Source organism: Hibiscus syriacus, unplaced genomic scaffold (assembly GCF_006381635.1).
Source record: "Hibiscus syriacus cultivar Baekdansim isolate YM2019G1 unplaced genomic scaffold, ASM638163v2 tig00013285_pilon, whole genome shotgun sequence".
Taxonomy (NCBI): domain Eukaryota; kingdom Viridiplantae; phylum Streptophyta; class Magnoliopsida; order Malvales; family Malvaceae; genus Hibiscus; species Hibiscus syriacus.
The window spans coordinates 1,660,418-1,678,591 of record NW_024062299.1 but is presented as its reverse complement, the minus strand read 5'-3'; the positions used below and the strand labels follow the sequence as shown (position 1 = coordinate 1,678,591).

General features: G+C 34.4%; 1 protein-coding gene and 1 pseudogene across 2 annotated transcripts; one reads left to right on the top strand and one right to left on the bottom strand.

The window, feature by feature from the left end:
* The first annotated feature begins 2,970 nt into the window (after positions 1-2,970).
* LOC120205830 (homeobox protein SBH1-like) lies at positions 2,971-4,917 on the top strand. Of its 2 annotated transcripts, XM_039205621.1 has the most exons (5): positions 2,971-3,093; positions 3,214-3,764; positions 3,849-4,089; positions 4,359-4,603; positions 4,705-4,917. In XM_039205621.1, exons 2-5 carry the CDS (start codon positions 3,459-3,461, stop codon positions 4,906-4,908), a joined length of 996 nt encoding a protein of 331 aa, XP_039061552.1. In that variant the 5' UTR covers positions 2,971-3,093; positions 3,214-3,458; the 3' UTR covers positions 4,909-4,917. The 2 variants fall into 2 exon arrangements, with proteins under 2 accessions (XP_039061552.1, XP_039061553.1); XM_039205622.1 differs by lacking the exon at positions 2,971-3,093 and having other exon boundaries at positions 3,114-3,764.
* Positions 4,918-5,517: 600 nt separating this feature from the next.
* Positions 5,518-17,312, bottom strand: LOC120205903 (annotated as a pseudogene).
* Positions 17,313-18,174: the final 862 nt, after the last annotated feature.

The window sequence follows — 18,174 nt, the reverse complement described above, 5'->3', positions numbered from 1 at the left end:
ATAGTATAGGAAAACTTTGAGTGTAAGTAATTTAAAATATGAATAATTTTATAAAAGTTTTATAACTAGTATATCAAAATACACAAAATGATTAAGATGCAGTGATGAAGATAAGAAAGCAAATGTTAAAGAATAAGTTGTTTAAATCAAATTCCATTAAAATTTGTTACTTTCAACATGTTGCACACACCTCATACGTTACTGCTCATTTATCATCTCGAAGAGGTCTGTGGTAGTAATTTATATTTCCTATATACATCTTTTATTTCCAAGCTTATTTCTTCCTCAATTGTAATTAAAAATGAAAAAAAAAATATTATTAATTATTGTTAAAAAATAATAATTAATGAATAATAATTCATTTGATCCCTCAATTGTAATTAAAAGTTTATTTTCATATATTTTTTTATTTTTTTAAAGAATTAAATTTAAAAGTAAATAATTTTTTTCAAAAATATATGAAATTTATAATTTTTTAAATTATAATATATTTCTTATCATCATCATCATTTTGTAAAAGAAATACTAGTTATAAAACATTTATAAAATTATACATATTTTAAATTACTTACACTCAAAGTTTTCCTACACTAGATTATATGTATTGTGTAATTTCATAAAAAAAAAATTTGTCGAGATATAAAATAATTTGTCAAATAATATTTAAAGATTTTAATGCAAATTTTTTTATCCGCACACAAAAAAAATAATTGAATAAAGTTGACGTTTTTACACAAATATCACTCTAATATAAATTAATTATATATTTGACATCATTTTAAAAATATTTACGAAATTAACAATCGATTTTTACACGTTTAATAAGATGCGGTGAATGGGCTGCATTTTTTAACACGTGGCATAAGACGCGGTACATCTATCGAGCCTTCCTGTAAAGGGTATTAGATTGAAAAATACAGATGAAAGAATGTATGAGATGAAAATAAAGCGGGGAAGGGTGATTTTGGGGAAAATCGCCTTTATATGAACCAATTAGAAAGTTATTTTATGTTTGTTTTATTTCTTATGAATTGATTATTTTGATAATAAAGGTGATTTGATGCCAACTTGGCAACTTCCTTTCTTGACTGTATAATCACGTTGATAATAGGGTGGGCCTTTGAAACCACTCAGGGTTGATAACTTTTTCCAACTTAGAATTTGTATTTTATCATTAAATTTAAAAATATTATAAAATGGTAATTAAATTATTATAATAAAATTATTATGTTTTATTAATAAAGTGTTAGATTTATCAAATTTTAATATTTAATATAAATTTACAGTGATTATTTTTTAAAAAAAATTACTGAATTTAAAAAATATTTTATAATTTATAAAAATTTAAATATAATTATATGATTTCAGCTGTAATTTATCCTTTATATATGGAAAACTCTCCTCTTGGTATTAGCATTTAGCTGTGTTTGTTTTATTCTGTCAAATATCAACTTCTTATCATGCAGCTGTTGATGGAAATGACGTAAAGTGAATAACAATAATAAAGCTTTAACTCAGCACCACCACCATAGCTTCTCGCTACATCAAACAGCCAGTCCACTGACGTTTCTCTTCATCCTTTTCTCTTTGCTTTTATTGATTCTTACGCTGTTTGTAGACGGATTCCTCTTGTCCATATCCACCTCCAGTTTTAACCCTAAACCCTAACTGGGACTCCAATGATTGCTGCCATGAACCCTAACCCTAACCCTAACACTCTACTCTTCGATGGCGACAGTTTGCAATTTACAAATGAAAAGGCCTTTATCATCCTACTTATTTATCAATTGCCCCGATTGAATTCATTCCGGTTTTAAAATTTTATCTGTGTTTAGATAAATTTTAAGTTTGGAATATTTTACTTTCTGTTTATGTCATTTTAAATTTATGAATCGCCTCAGAAGATTTGAATTATGAGAATTGTATTTATTTGATGTGTTATCTTAATTAAAAAATGAAATTTAACCTATAATCATTTTATGCTATTAAAAAAATATTTTCAAATTTGTGTTATTAACTTTTCAGGAATTAAATGAAATCCATATCGGATACGTCTTCTTAAAACAGGTAGTTGGACAAAAAAATTAATTTAAAAAATAAATCAAATGATATTTCAGTAAGAAAAACTGTCTAATTGTTAGATAAAAAAAAAGAAAAATTAGGTTAGGCATCGGGAGACAAATTGTTTTGAAGTTGATTGAAGCCGTATCCTATGGATCGGTGCCTATGTGCCCTACCAAAGATGATTTTGTTCTTCACTAATCTATTCTCACCTTGTCTCATGTCTTCTCTCTCTCATTCTCTGGGTATATATGTATTTTTGTTAATGGAAGTGATAATTTAATTAAATTGTATCATTTTTATATCAAATATATATCATATTTTTTTCATTTAATTTATTTATTCATCAACAGTTGTATTCATTTTAGTTTCTATACATTTATATTTTAATATGTTATTAATATATTATTAGTAAATTGCAAGATGTTACTTGCTAACAATTATATTTATTTTTAATCATTTTTAAAATTATTCTTAAACTTAGTAATAATAAATTAACTTTTATTATTTTTCAATTATTTTAAATAAATCATATAAATAATTTTATTTGTTAAAAAAAAGAAATGTTAATTGCATCGAAACATGTGGAATTGAACCCTAATCATATATTGTTAAGGAGCACCATATGTTATCTCAGGATTAATAATTATATGAATTTTAGATCTAATAAAGTAATAAAAATAAAATATTAATTTAACTCATAAATTTCAGATAAAATTTATTAATTAATAATATAAATGGTAAGTAAGGTGTAGGGTTTGAACTTTGAAGCTGAAGACCCTACTAAGATAAACACAAATGCTTAAAATATCAAATGAGTATATCCCTAAACCAGTAGTGTATGAATGGAACTGAAGACCAACACATTATATTTGTCCCCCCCCCCCCCACTCCGCCCGATTTGATCGTTCCTCACTTTCTATATATATATTCCCTTCTCTCTCTTTTTTTTTTGCCAGTAATGGCAGCCATCGTCAGTGGCACTGGCAGAAACTGCAGCGAAAGAGGGGGAAAGAGTTATTCATTGGGAAGGTAAAAGCTCGTAGAATTTCTGCCACTGCTTTCTTGTCTCTATGTTATCTTTCTTTTTTTTCATCTGCAAATCCTACTGTTTCACAGCAAATTCTTTTGTTTCTTTCTTACAAAGAACAGCAAAAGGCAAAGCTCGACTCACTGAAAGTGTGTAAAAGATTCATGCATGCTGCTAATGAACAACTAGGAAAAGCCCCACGTTTATAATTGGCTGGCTGCCTTACGTTTTCCTCTAAAATGTCTGGTTTATTTGTAGCATAAATCTCGGGAGAGTTTTAGGGCAAAAAATAGATTGTGTTGGGAGTGGAGAACAACTAGGAAAAAAGAACAGAGAAGAAATGATAAGACAGTGAGAGAAATAATGAATGGAAGGTGGTTCCAATAGCACTTCTTGCATGATGGATTTTGGACGCAACAATACAAGTAATGGACTATGTCCAAAGTCGATGATGATTCCTCCCATGAATTCTTATCATCATCATCATTCTAATTTGGACTCAAACCCCTTATTTCTTACTGCCAGTGGCTCCTCTATGGTTCTCGACGATCACAACAACAACACAGCGTGTTGTTTCATGGAGTCGAGCAACGATGGCGGATCTGTCAAGGCCAAGATCATGGCTCATCCTCACTATCAACGTCTCCTGGCAGCCTATGTCAATTGTCAGAAGGTGACGAACAAACAAAACCATGCTGGTTTTACACATAAATGCCTAGTTTCTCATGTAGTGGTGGTGGTGTTTAAACTTGAGCAGGTAGGAGCGCCACCGGATGTGGTGGCGAGATTGGAAGAAGCATCCGCGGAGGCCACCGTGGGTGCTACCAGCAGCTGCAGCTTAGGTGAAGATCCAGCTCTTGATCAGTTCATGGAAGCTTATTGTGAGATGTTGGCTAAGTACGAGCAAGAGCTCTTGAAACCTTTAAAGGAAACCATGCTTTTTCTACAAAGGGTCGAGTGTCAATTCAAAGCCCTCACGGTTTCCTCTTCTAGTTCTGGTAAATAATATTTCTCCTGTTTAGGGTTTGATTAAACTAGGGTTAATAGAGTGAAAAGCTTGCATTCATAAGGGTTTGATCACCTTTTAATTTGTGATGTGTTTGAAAATTATATTCCTATGTTCATGAATCAAATACGAGTGTCGAACACTAATACTAAACCTAGGCTATAGATGCTTGTCTTGATTAATTAACATGTCACCATAATCTGGTTTGAGTTGATTCGGAGACATTCATCTTAGTTGCTTACTAATTTATCATGTATTCAGCTTGTGGTGAAGCTTTTAGCAGGAACGGATCATCGGAGGAAGATGTTGATGCGAGCAATGATTTCATCGATCCCCTCGTGGAAGATCGAGAACTTAAAGGCCAGCTTTTGCGGAAGTACAGCGGATATTTAGGCAGCTTGAAGCAGGAATTTATGAAGAGGAGGAAGAAAGGGAAGCTGCCTAAGGAAGCCAGGCAACAGTTGCTGGATTGGTGGAGTAGACATTACAAATGGCCTTACCCTTCGGTACGTACACGTTGCACAACATATTTCCATATCGTAAATCTTTAAAGAATCTGTTTAATCATATCCGTGTGTTGTGAAACCGAACACGCCGGCGGAAACAGGAGTCACAAAAGCTTGCCCTAGCAGAGTCGACCGGTCTGGATCAGAAGCAAATCAACAACTGGTTCATTAACCAAAGGAAACGGCACTGGAAGCCGTCCGAAGATATGCAGTTTGTGGTAATGGACGGTACCCATCCACACTATTTCATGGATAATGTTCTGGGAAATCCTTTCCCCATGGATCTTTCGTCTGCATTTCTCTGAAGAATTGATGGAATCATATATGGGATATAATTTCTGCTAAGCTGCAATGAAAGCAGAACTGCATATTATAAATGCAAGCTATCGTAGTTAATGTGATGGGAGAAACATATTTGTACCATGTTATTATATGCAGCAGGTATGCAGTTTTTTTATGTAGATTATTATCAGAATTTGTATTTTTCTTCTAAGAAAGAAATGTAACGCCGGTTTAGGGATCCGGTACTGCTAGATTCTGGATATTCTGGTCTATAAGACACGACTTTCCAAGCTATTGTATTGTTCTTCATGAAGATGGTTGCTAGTCTCCGATTACTGAGGCATGTTATAGGTGGCCTCCCTCCACCGTCGTATGTTGAGATGCGGCCTCCCTCCACTGTAGCATGTCCGATTACCGTCTGTTGATAATACCTTAACGCTATCAACACAATGCTCTAACATGTACGTTTCTTGAATTGGAGAAAGATTATTATTATCTTTATTAAGATGCAAAACGGTACATTGTCCAACACACCTATATATTTGCACTGTAAACTACAAACTCAAAAGAGAAAATGTGAGATATACATTATCGCAAGGCATTAATTTCTAGCTCGGAGTCCCAACCAGAAATTAAAATGGCAGGTCCCCCCCTGTTTCATGATCCAGTGTCTTGTACTCAAATCCCGGTTCCTCGCTTGGTCGCCTCTTGACAACGCTTGCCCTTTGCATTAGCCTCACTAATGCTTGCACGACCTCCGACATGGGAGGACAAAACTCGGGTTCTGGCTGCATATAAACAAACAAAAGAAGTATACGGTATGTCATATAATTGTATTCTTTTTTGTTTGAAGCTTCTTTTCTTTAACCCTTCTCGTATTATTTATTGGCTTGATCCAAATTGTCCCAATGCATTAGTAAGTTCCCTTTACCTGAACACACAGAGCAATGATGTCAGCGAAACGCGACAGTGATTTTGCAGGATACATCCATTGAGGGTAGGATCAACCATTTTCGCAAGAGCGTCGATATCATGCAGTTGGGGAGTGGCCCATCTTACAAGTGATTGCTCCGATCTCACTCTTGAACTAAACATTAAGCGATGCCGGTTATACCGAAACAAATTTTTACTAGGACAAATAAGCAAAGAACTGTAACAATGCTGGCTAGACAATATGTTTTACCTGTCAAGTGGTTTCCCACCAGTCAGCAGCTCCAACATCACCACTCCAAAACTGTACACATCGCTCTTTACTGTATATATCCCTGATAAATCAAACTAGGGAGCACTATAACCAAATGAACCAATCACTTGTGTCGAAACCTGCCCCAAACGGAACCAAACAGAAAAATATCTAGCATAAAACTCTCCATCACGGACACCAATGACTCATCGTCCTAAGAAAACATTACCTGTCGCTCGGTATTTGGTGTAAGAGCGGCTAAACCGCAGTCGGACAAGTGAGGATTGAGTTCTTCATCAAATAAGATATTTGCTGACTTGAAATTTCTATGTGCAACTGAAGGCAAGCACACTTCGTTCAAGTACCTGAAACAATAGCTTCATCAAAAACGAACATACGCAGATGAAGGGAGGGATAGACTAAAAATTATCGTACACATAAAAACATACCCTAAAGCACGGGCAGTGCCAAGCGCCACTCTGCCACGTGCATCCAGCTTAATGTCTTGCTGCAGTCATCAGAAAAGTGTAGCATATCGTGAAGACTACCGTTCCCAACATATTCATATACCAGAAGACGCTGTCCATGCTCGGTGCAGTATCCAGCCAATGTAACAATATTGGGATGTCTCAAGCGTGACATATTGAAGACGGCTTCCAGAAAATTATCTTCCTCTGTAATGATAATGCAGCATTGTCTATTTTTTTAATAGCCATTGTCTACACCAAACAACATAAAAGGAATGGTGAAAAACGATGCATTACTGGGAAAATTTCAATTTTTTATACTTATTACGGTGCAGCTACCTTTCCATTTGAAAATTCCGCCTTGTAAACACGACCTAGGGAACCTTCACCGATAAGGTATTCTTGACTAACACTATTAGTTGCTGTTTGCAAAGCAGCGACGGTATATGATGTGGCAGTTATGGGAGACTTCTTTCTGTTTAGTGATCTGTTTTTGGAAATCCTATCGACCGTCACTTTTTCGGCTGGTGGTGGTTTCAAATCTATAACAGCAGCAACATTGTTGACCATTTGCTCTTGCATCTCGGCTTGTCCTGCAAAAAACGAAGCAGAATATCGGTCTGGCATTGTTAGGATGCTAAAAAGTTTTTCAGTGAAGCTTTATGCAATCCAAAGGTGTGACCAAAAGGTAAATTTCAAAGCAATTTACTGCTCGGATGATGTAATTATGAAGAAGAAAACCTACCGTCATTGGAGCCACCTGAAAGACTTCCCCTTGAAGCTCTTGCGCCACTCGCCTTTCTTTTACTTTTACGGATGCAGAAAACAACAGCAAGTAGTGCCAGGGCAACTACCAACAAAGAACCAAGAGCTACGCCTACTATTTGTCCAGCTGATGGTCCATTATCCGACTCAAATAGCTGAGAATCAGAAGCGGGGGACCTACGAGCACCTGATCCGGTATTATGCCTATTACGAGATCTACCGGGTGGAGGCGGACTAAATGGAGGTGCCGGAGGAGCAGGTCCATTGTCAAAGGAGTTGCCATCATATATGTTTCATATTTTTATAACAAAAGTCAATACATTTTGCATACACTGAACATCAAAAAGTTAAACCGGCATCAACAATGGATCGAGCCTTACATAAAAGTTGGGAGTGAAAGTAGTTCTTGAGGAATCCATCAGGTGAAATGGTTCTTCGTGTTGTGAAATTCGGGTTAATTTCCACCAATAACAGATTCACCTTGAAAACTATTATCTAGGTGACTAGTGTGAAAACGATTGTACTAAAAATCACCCCAAGGTAGATTCCCAGGAAAGAGGAGGGGTCACAATGGTCCCTCTTAAAACCCACTTTCCTTAGACAGAACTACCAAGACAAGTAATTTTAATAGGACAATAATTGACAACAACTATACCCGACAATAGCTATTAAATAGACATAAAAGAGAACACCAAAATATTTCACTAATAGAGGAAATATTACAAAGAGAGAAAGAATACAAATAGCCTTTAAAATAGAAGAATGATTATATTTGTGGGATGATTAACTAAGGAGGAGGAGGGCTTTATTTATAACAAAAGAATTTCCCCTCCTCCTTATACACAACCAATGTGGGACTTTTGCCAAAAACCAACAAATCTCCACCTTGGCAAATTCCACACACATCTCTAAAAACAATCTTTTAATTTGTAACAATATTGACCAAATCTAAACAATGTTTAAACTTGACCGCAGTTACCACTTTTGTCAACATATCAGCAGGATTCTCAGTGGTCCAAATCTTCTGGATTATGACTCCACCTTCTTCTAGAATCTCTCGTACAAAGTGATATCGAACATCGATGTGCTTCGTCCTTGCATGGTAAACCTGGTTCTTTGCTAAATGAATAGCACTCTGACTGTCACAGTGCACTTTGATGTGCTTTTGTTCCATTCCCAATTCACCAAGCAACCCTTGAAGCCAAATTGCCTCCTTCACAGCCTCTGTAACTGCCATATACTCTGCCTCTGTAGTAGACAAAGTCACTGTTGACTGTAAGGTGGACTTCCAACTGACTGGTGCCTTTGCAAATGTAAACACATAACCAGTAGTTGATCGACGCTTGTCCAAATCACCTGCATAGTCTGAATCACAATACCCAACTACACACTGACCATCTTGTTTGTCCTGCTGAAAGACCAAACCAACATCTACGGTGTTCAGAATATACCGTAGAATCCATTTCACAGCTTGCCAATGCTCCTTTCCAGGATCATGCATATACCTGCTCACAACCCCAATTGCCTGTGAAATATCGGGTCTCGTACACACCATTGCATACATCAAGCTACCAACAGCACTTGCATACGGAACCTTTGACATGTATTCCCGTTCTACATCATCCTTAGGTGACATGGATGCACCGAGCTTGAAATGAGGAGCAAGAGGTGTACTAACTGGTTTTGACATCTCATTTATGCCAAAACGTTTTAGTACCTTCCTCAGATATTCTTTCTGAGACAAACAAAGCCTCCCCAATTTCTTATCCCTTGATATCTCCATGCCTAGAATCTTCTTCGCTTCACCAAGATCCTTCATCTCAAACTCCCTGTTCAATTGAGTCTTTAGTTTCGCAATTTCTGTCTGACTCCTAGAAGCTATCAGCATATCATCAACATAAAGAAGAAGATATATATAGGATCCGTCTTCTAGCTCGCGTAAATACACACAATGATCATATTTGCTTCTTGTGTACTTCTGCCCTATCATAAACTTGTCAAATCGCTTGTACCACTGCCTTGGAGATTGCTTCAATCCGTACAACGATTTTTCTAATTTGCACACCATCTCTTCTTTTTCAGCAACTTTGAATCCATCTGGATGAGTCATGTAGATTTCCTCATCCAAGTCTCCATGTAAAAATGCAGTTTTTACATCCATCTGAACTAGTTCCAAATCCAACTGCGCTACCAAAGCCAACAAAATTCTGATGGAGGAATGTTTTACAACTGGAGAAAATACTTCATTATAATCAACTCCCTTCGTTTGAGCGTAGCCTTTAGCCACCAATCTTGCTTTGTAGCGGATGTTATTCTTGTCAGGAAATCCATCTTTCTTTGCATATACCCACTTGCACCCAATTGCCTTCTTTCCCTTCGGAAGACTAGCTAGTTTCCACGTCTTATTCTTTTGAAGAGATTGCATTTCTTCATTCATGGCAATCCTCCACTTTTTATGTTCTGAACTTTGAACTGCTTTATTAAAAGTGGCAGGAACGTCATCAATTGCAATTGGTGATGCAAAAGAGACCATATCAGCATAACGAGCAGGTTGTCTAATGGTCATCTTTCCCTTTCTGAGTGCAATTGATTCATGTTGCTGTGGAGGTTCTTGGGTCTGAACCTCTTCTTCATCTGACTCTTCTTCTACCATAGGAGAGTCAACATCATTTTCTTTACTGGTTGGGACAAATTTGCTTCCTTCAAACTCCACCTTTTTGGGAGTTCCATCTGTCTGCTCCAATTTTTCTGAAGTCACCTTTCTCAACATGGTAGATTCATCAAAGGTAACATCCCTGCTGAAGATTATTTTCTTTGTTTCTGGACACCAAAGACGATAGCCTTTCACACCAGAGGTGATCCCCATAAAAATCGCCTTCTTTGCTCTTGGATCCATCTTTGACTCCTTAACATGGTAGTATGCAGTGGAACCAAACACATGTAAGGAATCATAATCTGTAGCAGGTACTCCAAACCATTTCTCTAATGGTGTTTTACCACCAATAGCAGTCGATGGTAAGTGGTTGACAAGGTGACAAGCATAGACCAAAGCCTCAGCCCAAAATTCTTTGCCTAACCCAGCATTAGACAACATACACCGAACCTTCTCCACTAATGTCCGGTTCATACGCTCTGCCACTCCATTCTGTTGTGGTGTACCTCTGACAGTGAAGTGCCTAACAATACCTTCCTCTTCACAGACTTTCAGAAATAGATCATTTTTGTACTCTCCACCATTGTCTGTACGGAGACGTTTGATTTTTCTGCCTGTTTGAGTCTCCATCATCTTTTTCCATTTAAGGAAAAATCCTAGCACCTCATCCTTTGTCTTCATTGGATACACCCAAACTCTCCGGGAAAAATCATCAACAAAGGTGACATAATAGTGTGTTCCTCCCAATGAAGTTGTCTTGGAAGGCCCCCATTCATCTGAATGAACATAATCCAAAATACCTTTAGTATCATGGATTGCTGTTCCAAATTTCACCCTCGTCTTCTTCCCTTTGATGCAATGCTCACAAAAAGCTAATTTGCAAGCCCGAGCACCCTTCAATAATCCTTGATCTATCAGTAATTTCAAGGATTTTTCACCAACATGCCCCAAGCGCATATGCCATAACCTGGTTGCTTCTGACTCCTGTTCATCAGTAGAAGCTGCCACTGCTGCTGTCCCAACAATTGTACTACCCAGAAAGTAATACACATTGTTTCTTTTTCGGATTCCCTTCATTATCACCAGTGCACCAGAGATAATCCTCATAATCCCATCTTTTGCCCTCACTTCTAAACCTTTTGACTCTAAGGTTCCCACAGAGATGAGATTTCTCATTAAATCTGGTACATAATGGACACCTGTTAAGGTTCTGATTGATCCATCCTGATTCCTCAAGCGAATTGAACCAATCCCAAGTGTGTCAAGAGGAGAATTATTTGCTGTGTAGACAATTCCACCTTTTAGTTCTTTAAAATCAAAGAACCATTCTCTATTGGGGGTCATATGGTGGCTACAAGCTGAATCTAACAGCCATGAACTGGAACAGCTGGTTGATGGCGTAGCAGCGAATGCGAAATCTGAATCTCCATCATCATACTCGACCACATTTGATTCTGAGACAGCCTTCCCCCTTTCAGGTTTGCCTTTATTCTTTAGCCTGGGACATTCTTTCTTTCAGTGCCCTTTTTCTCGACAAAAGGCACATTCATCTTTGCTCAATCTGGACTTTGACTTCGATCTCCCTCTGCTTCCTTTATTTTGACTCTTGGAACGGCCTCTAACAACAAGAGCTTCTACTTCGACACTTGTGTTTTCTTGTTTGTCTTTCTTTCTCAATTCATAACTATACAAGGCAGCAGTTACTTCACTGAGAGACACATCAACCTTCCCATGAAGTAGAGTAGTTTCAAGATACTCAAACTCATCAGGAAGTGATCCCATCAACATCAGAGCCAGATCTTCGTCTTCAAAAGTCACGTCCATATTCATCAGATCAGTCACCAGCTGATTAAAGCTAGTAATGTGATCATTCATAGTGGTACCTGGTACATAGTTGAAGCGGAACAGTCTCTTTTTCATGTAGAGTTTGTTCTTACCGCTTTTCTTCAAAAATTTCTCCTCCAGTGCCTTCCACAATTTACTTGCAGAAGTTTCCTTAGAAAATGCATACTTCTGCTCTCTAGAAAGACACGATCGAATAGTATCACATGCCATTCTATTGATCCTCTTACATTCTTTCTCCTCAACATCATCTGGTTTCTCTCCTTCAATAGCAATGTCTAGACCCTGCTGAAATAGGGCATCTAGAACCTCGCTTTGCCACATGCAGAAATGACCGGTGCCATCAAAAATCTCCACTGCAAATCTAACATTTGTCACAGCATTTCTTGCCAAAATTGAAGATGAAGAAGCGTCTGTCATTTCTGCTACAAATTCTATTTAATAGCTGCCAATGCAGAATGTCAATTATCCCAAGGAAATTTTTCTGATGTGGAAGATCAGCCTAAGCCGCAACCACAGAGCATACTAAAATAAACCAAGAGCTCTGATACCAATTGTTGTGAAATTTGGGTTAATTTCCACCAATAACAGATTCACCTTGAAAACTATTATCTAGGTGACTAGTGTGAAAACGATTGTACTAAAAATCACCCCAAGATAGATTCCCAGGAAAGAGGAGGGGTCACAATGGTCCCTCTTAAAACCCACTTTCCTTAGACAGAACTACCAAGACAAGTAATTTTAATAGGACAATAATTGACAACAACTATACCCGACAATAACTATTAAATAGACATAAAAGAGAACACCAAAATATTTCACTAATAGAGGAAATATTACAAAGAGAGAAAGAATACAAATAGCCTTTAAAATAGAAGAAGGATTATATTTGTGGGATGATTAACTAAGGAGGAGGAGGGCTTTATTTATAACAAAAGAATTTCCCCTCCTCCTTATACACAACCAATGTGGGACTTTTGCCAAAAACCAACACTTCGCAACATTTCTGTTTCAGAATCTAGGGTGCATAAGAACAGACAACCGAAAGTGTAGACCCAACAGAGGCATGAGATAAGTAACTTACAGAGTTTTCAATGGTAAACTCGGGAGGAAGTTGAGAGAGCCTGTAAATTGATTGTTCTGCACATACCTGCCACAAATTCAGATATTAACAGCACTCGGTCGAGCACGTTTTTAGTCTTAATGAAGCAACACTTACAGAGAAGAAAGATTGCTCAATGAGCTAAACGAAATTGGCAGATCCCCACTAAAATTGTTGAAAGAAATATCCCTGCATTAACAATGTAACCAACTCATAATGTTGCTAGAAAAATGTTCAGTACCAGAAACAGACGACAGGGTCAGGCTCTCTTACAATGTACCAAGGTCGGGACTCGGGAAGATTTGCAAAGATGTTTCCAACGGATGGGGACTTACATTCCTATAACACAAAAGATTTACGAATTCGATTTGCCACTCGACTTTGCCATGATTAACTAAAAACACATACTATCCATGATATGTCACTTACAGATAAGTAAGAGTAACCATATTGGAGATAAATCCCTGTTAAAGCAACTCATTTCCCCTTCTTGGAGTAGTAGTAGTTGAAAGTACAGTAAGTTTACCAGTGATCTTTGGCAAAGTCTAGAGATGGATAAAAAGATCAGGTGAGGAGCAGGAAATGGTAGAGAACCATGGAGGCGCAAGCACAGGCGAAGGATGAGGAGGAGGAGAATGTTAAGTAGCAGGAGTTGTTGGGAGGCATCGCCATTAAAGAAAGAGAAAAAAAAAAGAATAGATTGAAGCTTGAGAGTAGTAATGAAGAGAGTGTGTGTTGAATAATGTATGAGATTGATTGAAGAGTGTTGTCTTCTACCTGTGTCGGCGAAAGTTAAAGAAAAACAGAGTTGGCAGTAAAATCTGGGATGAAAATTCAATATGATATACATTTAAGTACACACAATTAATAAAATATATAGAAACAAAATTGGTCTGGAGCAGGCAATGCAAGCAAGGTATGACACTTTCTCAAATCTCACTTCACTTCACTTCTCACTCACAGTGGTCAATGTGTAATTTTACCACTAGACTAATTTATAATTCCACAAATTCTTAGGGGGTGTTTAGTTCAAGGATTGTGGGACATTCCCATGTTTGGTTGGTCATGAATCTCATTTCTGGTAATGTTTTATTACCAATAGTAGATTTTTTGGGTATATTACCGGGAATGTCATTACCTCCCTTCCCTTAAGTATCGTAACATTATCGACGTTTTGGACTAAAATGCATTTAAATTTTTATTTTTTTTCAAAAATATCCTTCTTCTGTCATTGAATAATAAAAATTCTACAAAGGTTAAATTACAAATTTATCCTTAAATTATTTTAGATTTACAAAAAAATCTATAATTAAAATTTTATATGAAGTTCAGGGGTTAAAAAAAATTTACCCTTTCATTAAACATTTTTTATATTTTTAATTTTGTAAAAAAAATTATATAAATATTATGAATTTAATTTTGTAAAGAAAATATATAGATATTTTACAATTTGTAATATTATACAAATATATAATAAGGACAATTTGGTCAAATATACATTCCAATAATCTTTTATTCCTTTAACCAAACACGGTAATCTTACATTCCTGCTAAACCAACCAAACACAAAATACAACATTCTCAGTAATCCTATTCCCTGGTAATCTTTTATTCACATCGGTAATCTTACATTCCGTGAACCAAACGAACCCTTAAGGGATGAAAGGATTTTTTTTTTCATTTTTTTTACTTTAGGAAATCAGAGGTAAATTATAAATTTTAAAGAATATAAATATAAATTTAACATTATTTTACTTATAATTTTATAAATTTCAAAATGATAAAATACGATTCTGACATGTATGGAAGTTGAAATGTAATTTTAGTATTAAACTAATTTATTTTTTAAAAATAATAATAATGGTTAGTGTCTAAAAAAATTATAGAATAAAATTTAAAATTAATAATAATGGTTATTTTTCAAACCAGTCAAATATTTTACTTAAAATTATTGAAATGTACAAACTAGCTATTTGGGAATAAAAACAATCATACAAGAAAAATATTAAAAATTTAATCAAATAATAGATACAAATAACATTATTGTCGAGGCTGAAAAATAAATATTAATAGCACTAACATAAAAAAGATTCAATAATAGTTTATTGACTACTATAACAACTCAATCATAATTTATCTTTAACATTTATTAAAATTTAATTTAAATTTTTTAAATAAAAGTAAAATAATAAAAAGCCAAGTATTATGTTTTAGAAATAGGACGTTAGAAATAGTAAAATTTATTGAATTTAGGATAAAAATTTATGACTCGATTCGATATAATAATATAATTATCTTTTATATATTTAGGAATAATTATAATAATATATGTTTCAATATAATTTTAAAACTAGATCCTTATTTTATCTAATAAAAATGAGAATATATATGTATGTGTATGATTAGGTCGAGTGAGAGTGCAAGTTTTTACCTTAAAAATTGAGTTAAATTTTGAATCAGATAAAATCTCCTTAATTCAAAATTGAATCAAGTGATGAATAAATAAATAAAACTCGAATCTAATTCAGATTGACCAAAACTCAGTGCATATCCATCCCCGCTCATACATGCATAAAATAAAGAAGACAGAATCCAAACAAAAATCCAAGGACAAAAATAAAAGGATGGAGTAGATTGGTCAAGTAAGCCGATGAATGCAGTAAACTTATAAGTATGCAATGGGCTGGCGGAGGCAGGTGACGGGGGACCGCTCCCCCATTGTTGCACCTCTCTCATCCCATCCAATTAAAAAATTAGTTGACCTTATTCCCATATGTAATGGGGTAAGGGGAGGTAGGATAGTAGGTTGCCCTCAACGCCAGATTGAGAGCAGCTTCCGTATGAGATCTCCGAATTATGAAATGCCTTCCGTGGGACACGATCCCATGACCCCAAGGTTAAGAACCTTGTGCTCTACCTTTATTACTTTTGGTTTGTTCTATTTTAATCATCAGTTCTTAAAAAAAGTTACATTCTGATTATTTTTATTTTCGACCAGTCTTATCTTTAAATCTAAAACAAAAGTAAAGAGAACATATATTTTTTTTAAATTAGTGACCAAAATAAGATAAATAATAAATAAAAGTGATTGCCCATATAGTTCACCCTATTTTTTCGGATCGTATTGTTTTTTTGCAATTCCTTTATCATGAAATAGAAACGAATCATCATATTACTTTATGATTACTTATTGCCTGATTTAGTTTATAATAAATAAAATGCCAACATGGGTATGATAAAATAACTATAGATTAAATTAAATGGTTAAAGAGATATTTGTTACCTTTATAAGATCTAGGTTTGAACATAGTGTCTATGAGGCTATTCGAGCATTCATTGTTAAATGGTTGAAAATTTTTCGAACAGATATTACCTTATAACTATCCCAAATTAATAAAAAAAATAAAAGGTTTAAATTCTAATATTATAAATGAAAAAACCAAATTAAAAAGGTTATCATCGTAATAAATATTTATATCATTGAATTTAAATTAATCTATAAATAAATTAAATGTCGATGTCATGTCTATGATGGGAGGGTAGCTTAGGAAAATAAATTATTGATTGCACTCTAATTATCGAGTAAAACATAGAAAGTGAACTAAAACAACATAGCTAATATTTGTTAATATTAAGAAATAATTTAATAAAGGTTTAAATAAATTTAAGCAAAAAATCAAAGCAGGTGTCAAATTTTAGACATGTGTATGTCCACCTTGTTTTTGTCATATTCTTGAAGTGTAAGTAAGATAAGAGTTAGACCACATGAAGGCCACATTCTGAGGTACATAGAAAATGGCTATTGGAATTTGGAATATTATAAGAATATAATGTTAGGTTACATGAACATGACATATATATACTAAAGCGTTAATTATATTATGTCCTTATACTATGACTTATATTTTAAATTTATTTTTAAAGTTTAAATACTTCATTTCATCTTTAAATTATGATATTCCTAATTTTTTTTATATTTCAAATTCATCCTTAAATTATGAACCTCATTTTATAGTGATTCCAAAATTTTTAAGAATTTTATCTCTAAACTTTTGAATGTTTTTGGAATGTTCAAAAGTTTAGGGATCAATTAAAAAATAAGAGTCATAGTTTAAGAATGTATTATGCAATTAACTCTGTTATACCTCCGAAGATCAAAGCCTACGATGAAATTTCCCCGTTGAGAAGAGCTTTTGGAGATCTATAACCTCCAACCATCAACAAACCCTTGATACGATCTCTGATAAACTCACGCAATCTACTAGAATTAAATCTATTGAATAAACCCCTATACAAAATTAAAAGGTCATGATCCTACGCTTGACACTAACTCTAAAGGTCATTGTATAAACCCTTACACAAGACTGAAAGGTCTCTTCAAACCAATTTTTCTTATCTCCAAGCTGAGGCACCATTCTCTTTGGCTCATTACTCTTTTTAAAATTATCGACTGCGATTCTTCATCCAAATCAAAAGAGACCAATCACCTGTATTCACTACAACCCAAATGTTACCATCAACAAACTCTAAAAAAATAAAATATTATCATCAACAAGCTATAAAATAAACAAACAAACAAATAAATGTTTTCTAATATTATAAAAAGATTAATATATATTAAAATAATCTAATATATTTAAGGTAAATTAGACTTCATTGACTGAACGAAACATTTCTCACATGTATGTAGACATCTAAATAATTAATTTCTAATTGACGATAAACTAATTATAAATTAAATTTATTGTATTAACTTATATATTAAGATTAGAGTTAATTGTATCATATGTCTCTAAATTATAACTCTTATTTTAAATTAATCCTTAAACTTTTGAACATTCTAATTTCATCCAAAACCATTACCCTCTTTCTAAATTAGTCCCAAAACTTTTAAAAATTACAATTTCATCCCTAAATTCATCCAAATATATAATTAGTATCAACCATTGGTTAACCTAAATTTTGTTTTTTTTCCAAACATATAATAATATAACTTGACCTAACGATTTTATTGACAAGGGATGTGATTAGTACATAGTTATAGTTTGGGATGAAATTGAAATTTTGAAAAGATCAAGGACTAATTTAGAATGATAGTCATAATTTAGGATTAAATTGAAATATTTAAAAGTTTAAGGACCAATTTAAAATAAAAGTCATACTTTGAGATCATATGATGCAATTAACTCTTAATATTATAATCTTCAAATTATATATGAACTAATTTTTCTTACACGTCGTCATCAGAAAAGAGAGAGTTAACTTTTCTCTAAAATA

Excerpts from the sequence above, each read along its gene's own strand:
- LOC120205830 (XM_039205621.1), top strand. The coding sequence starts at position 3,459 with ATGGAAGGTGGTTCCAATAGCACTTCTTGCATGATGGATTTTGGACGC. Across the intron at positions 3,765-3,848 it reads CCTATGTCAATTGTCAGAAG|GTAGGAGCGCCACCGGATGT; the intron begins GTGACGAACAAA and ends AAACTTGAGCAG. Across the intron at positions 4,604-4,704 it reads ACAAATGGCCTTACCCTTCG|GAGTCACAAAAGCTTGCCCT; the intron begins GTACGTACACGT and ends CGGCGGAAACAG.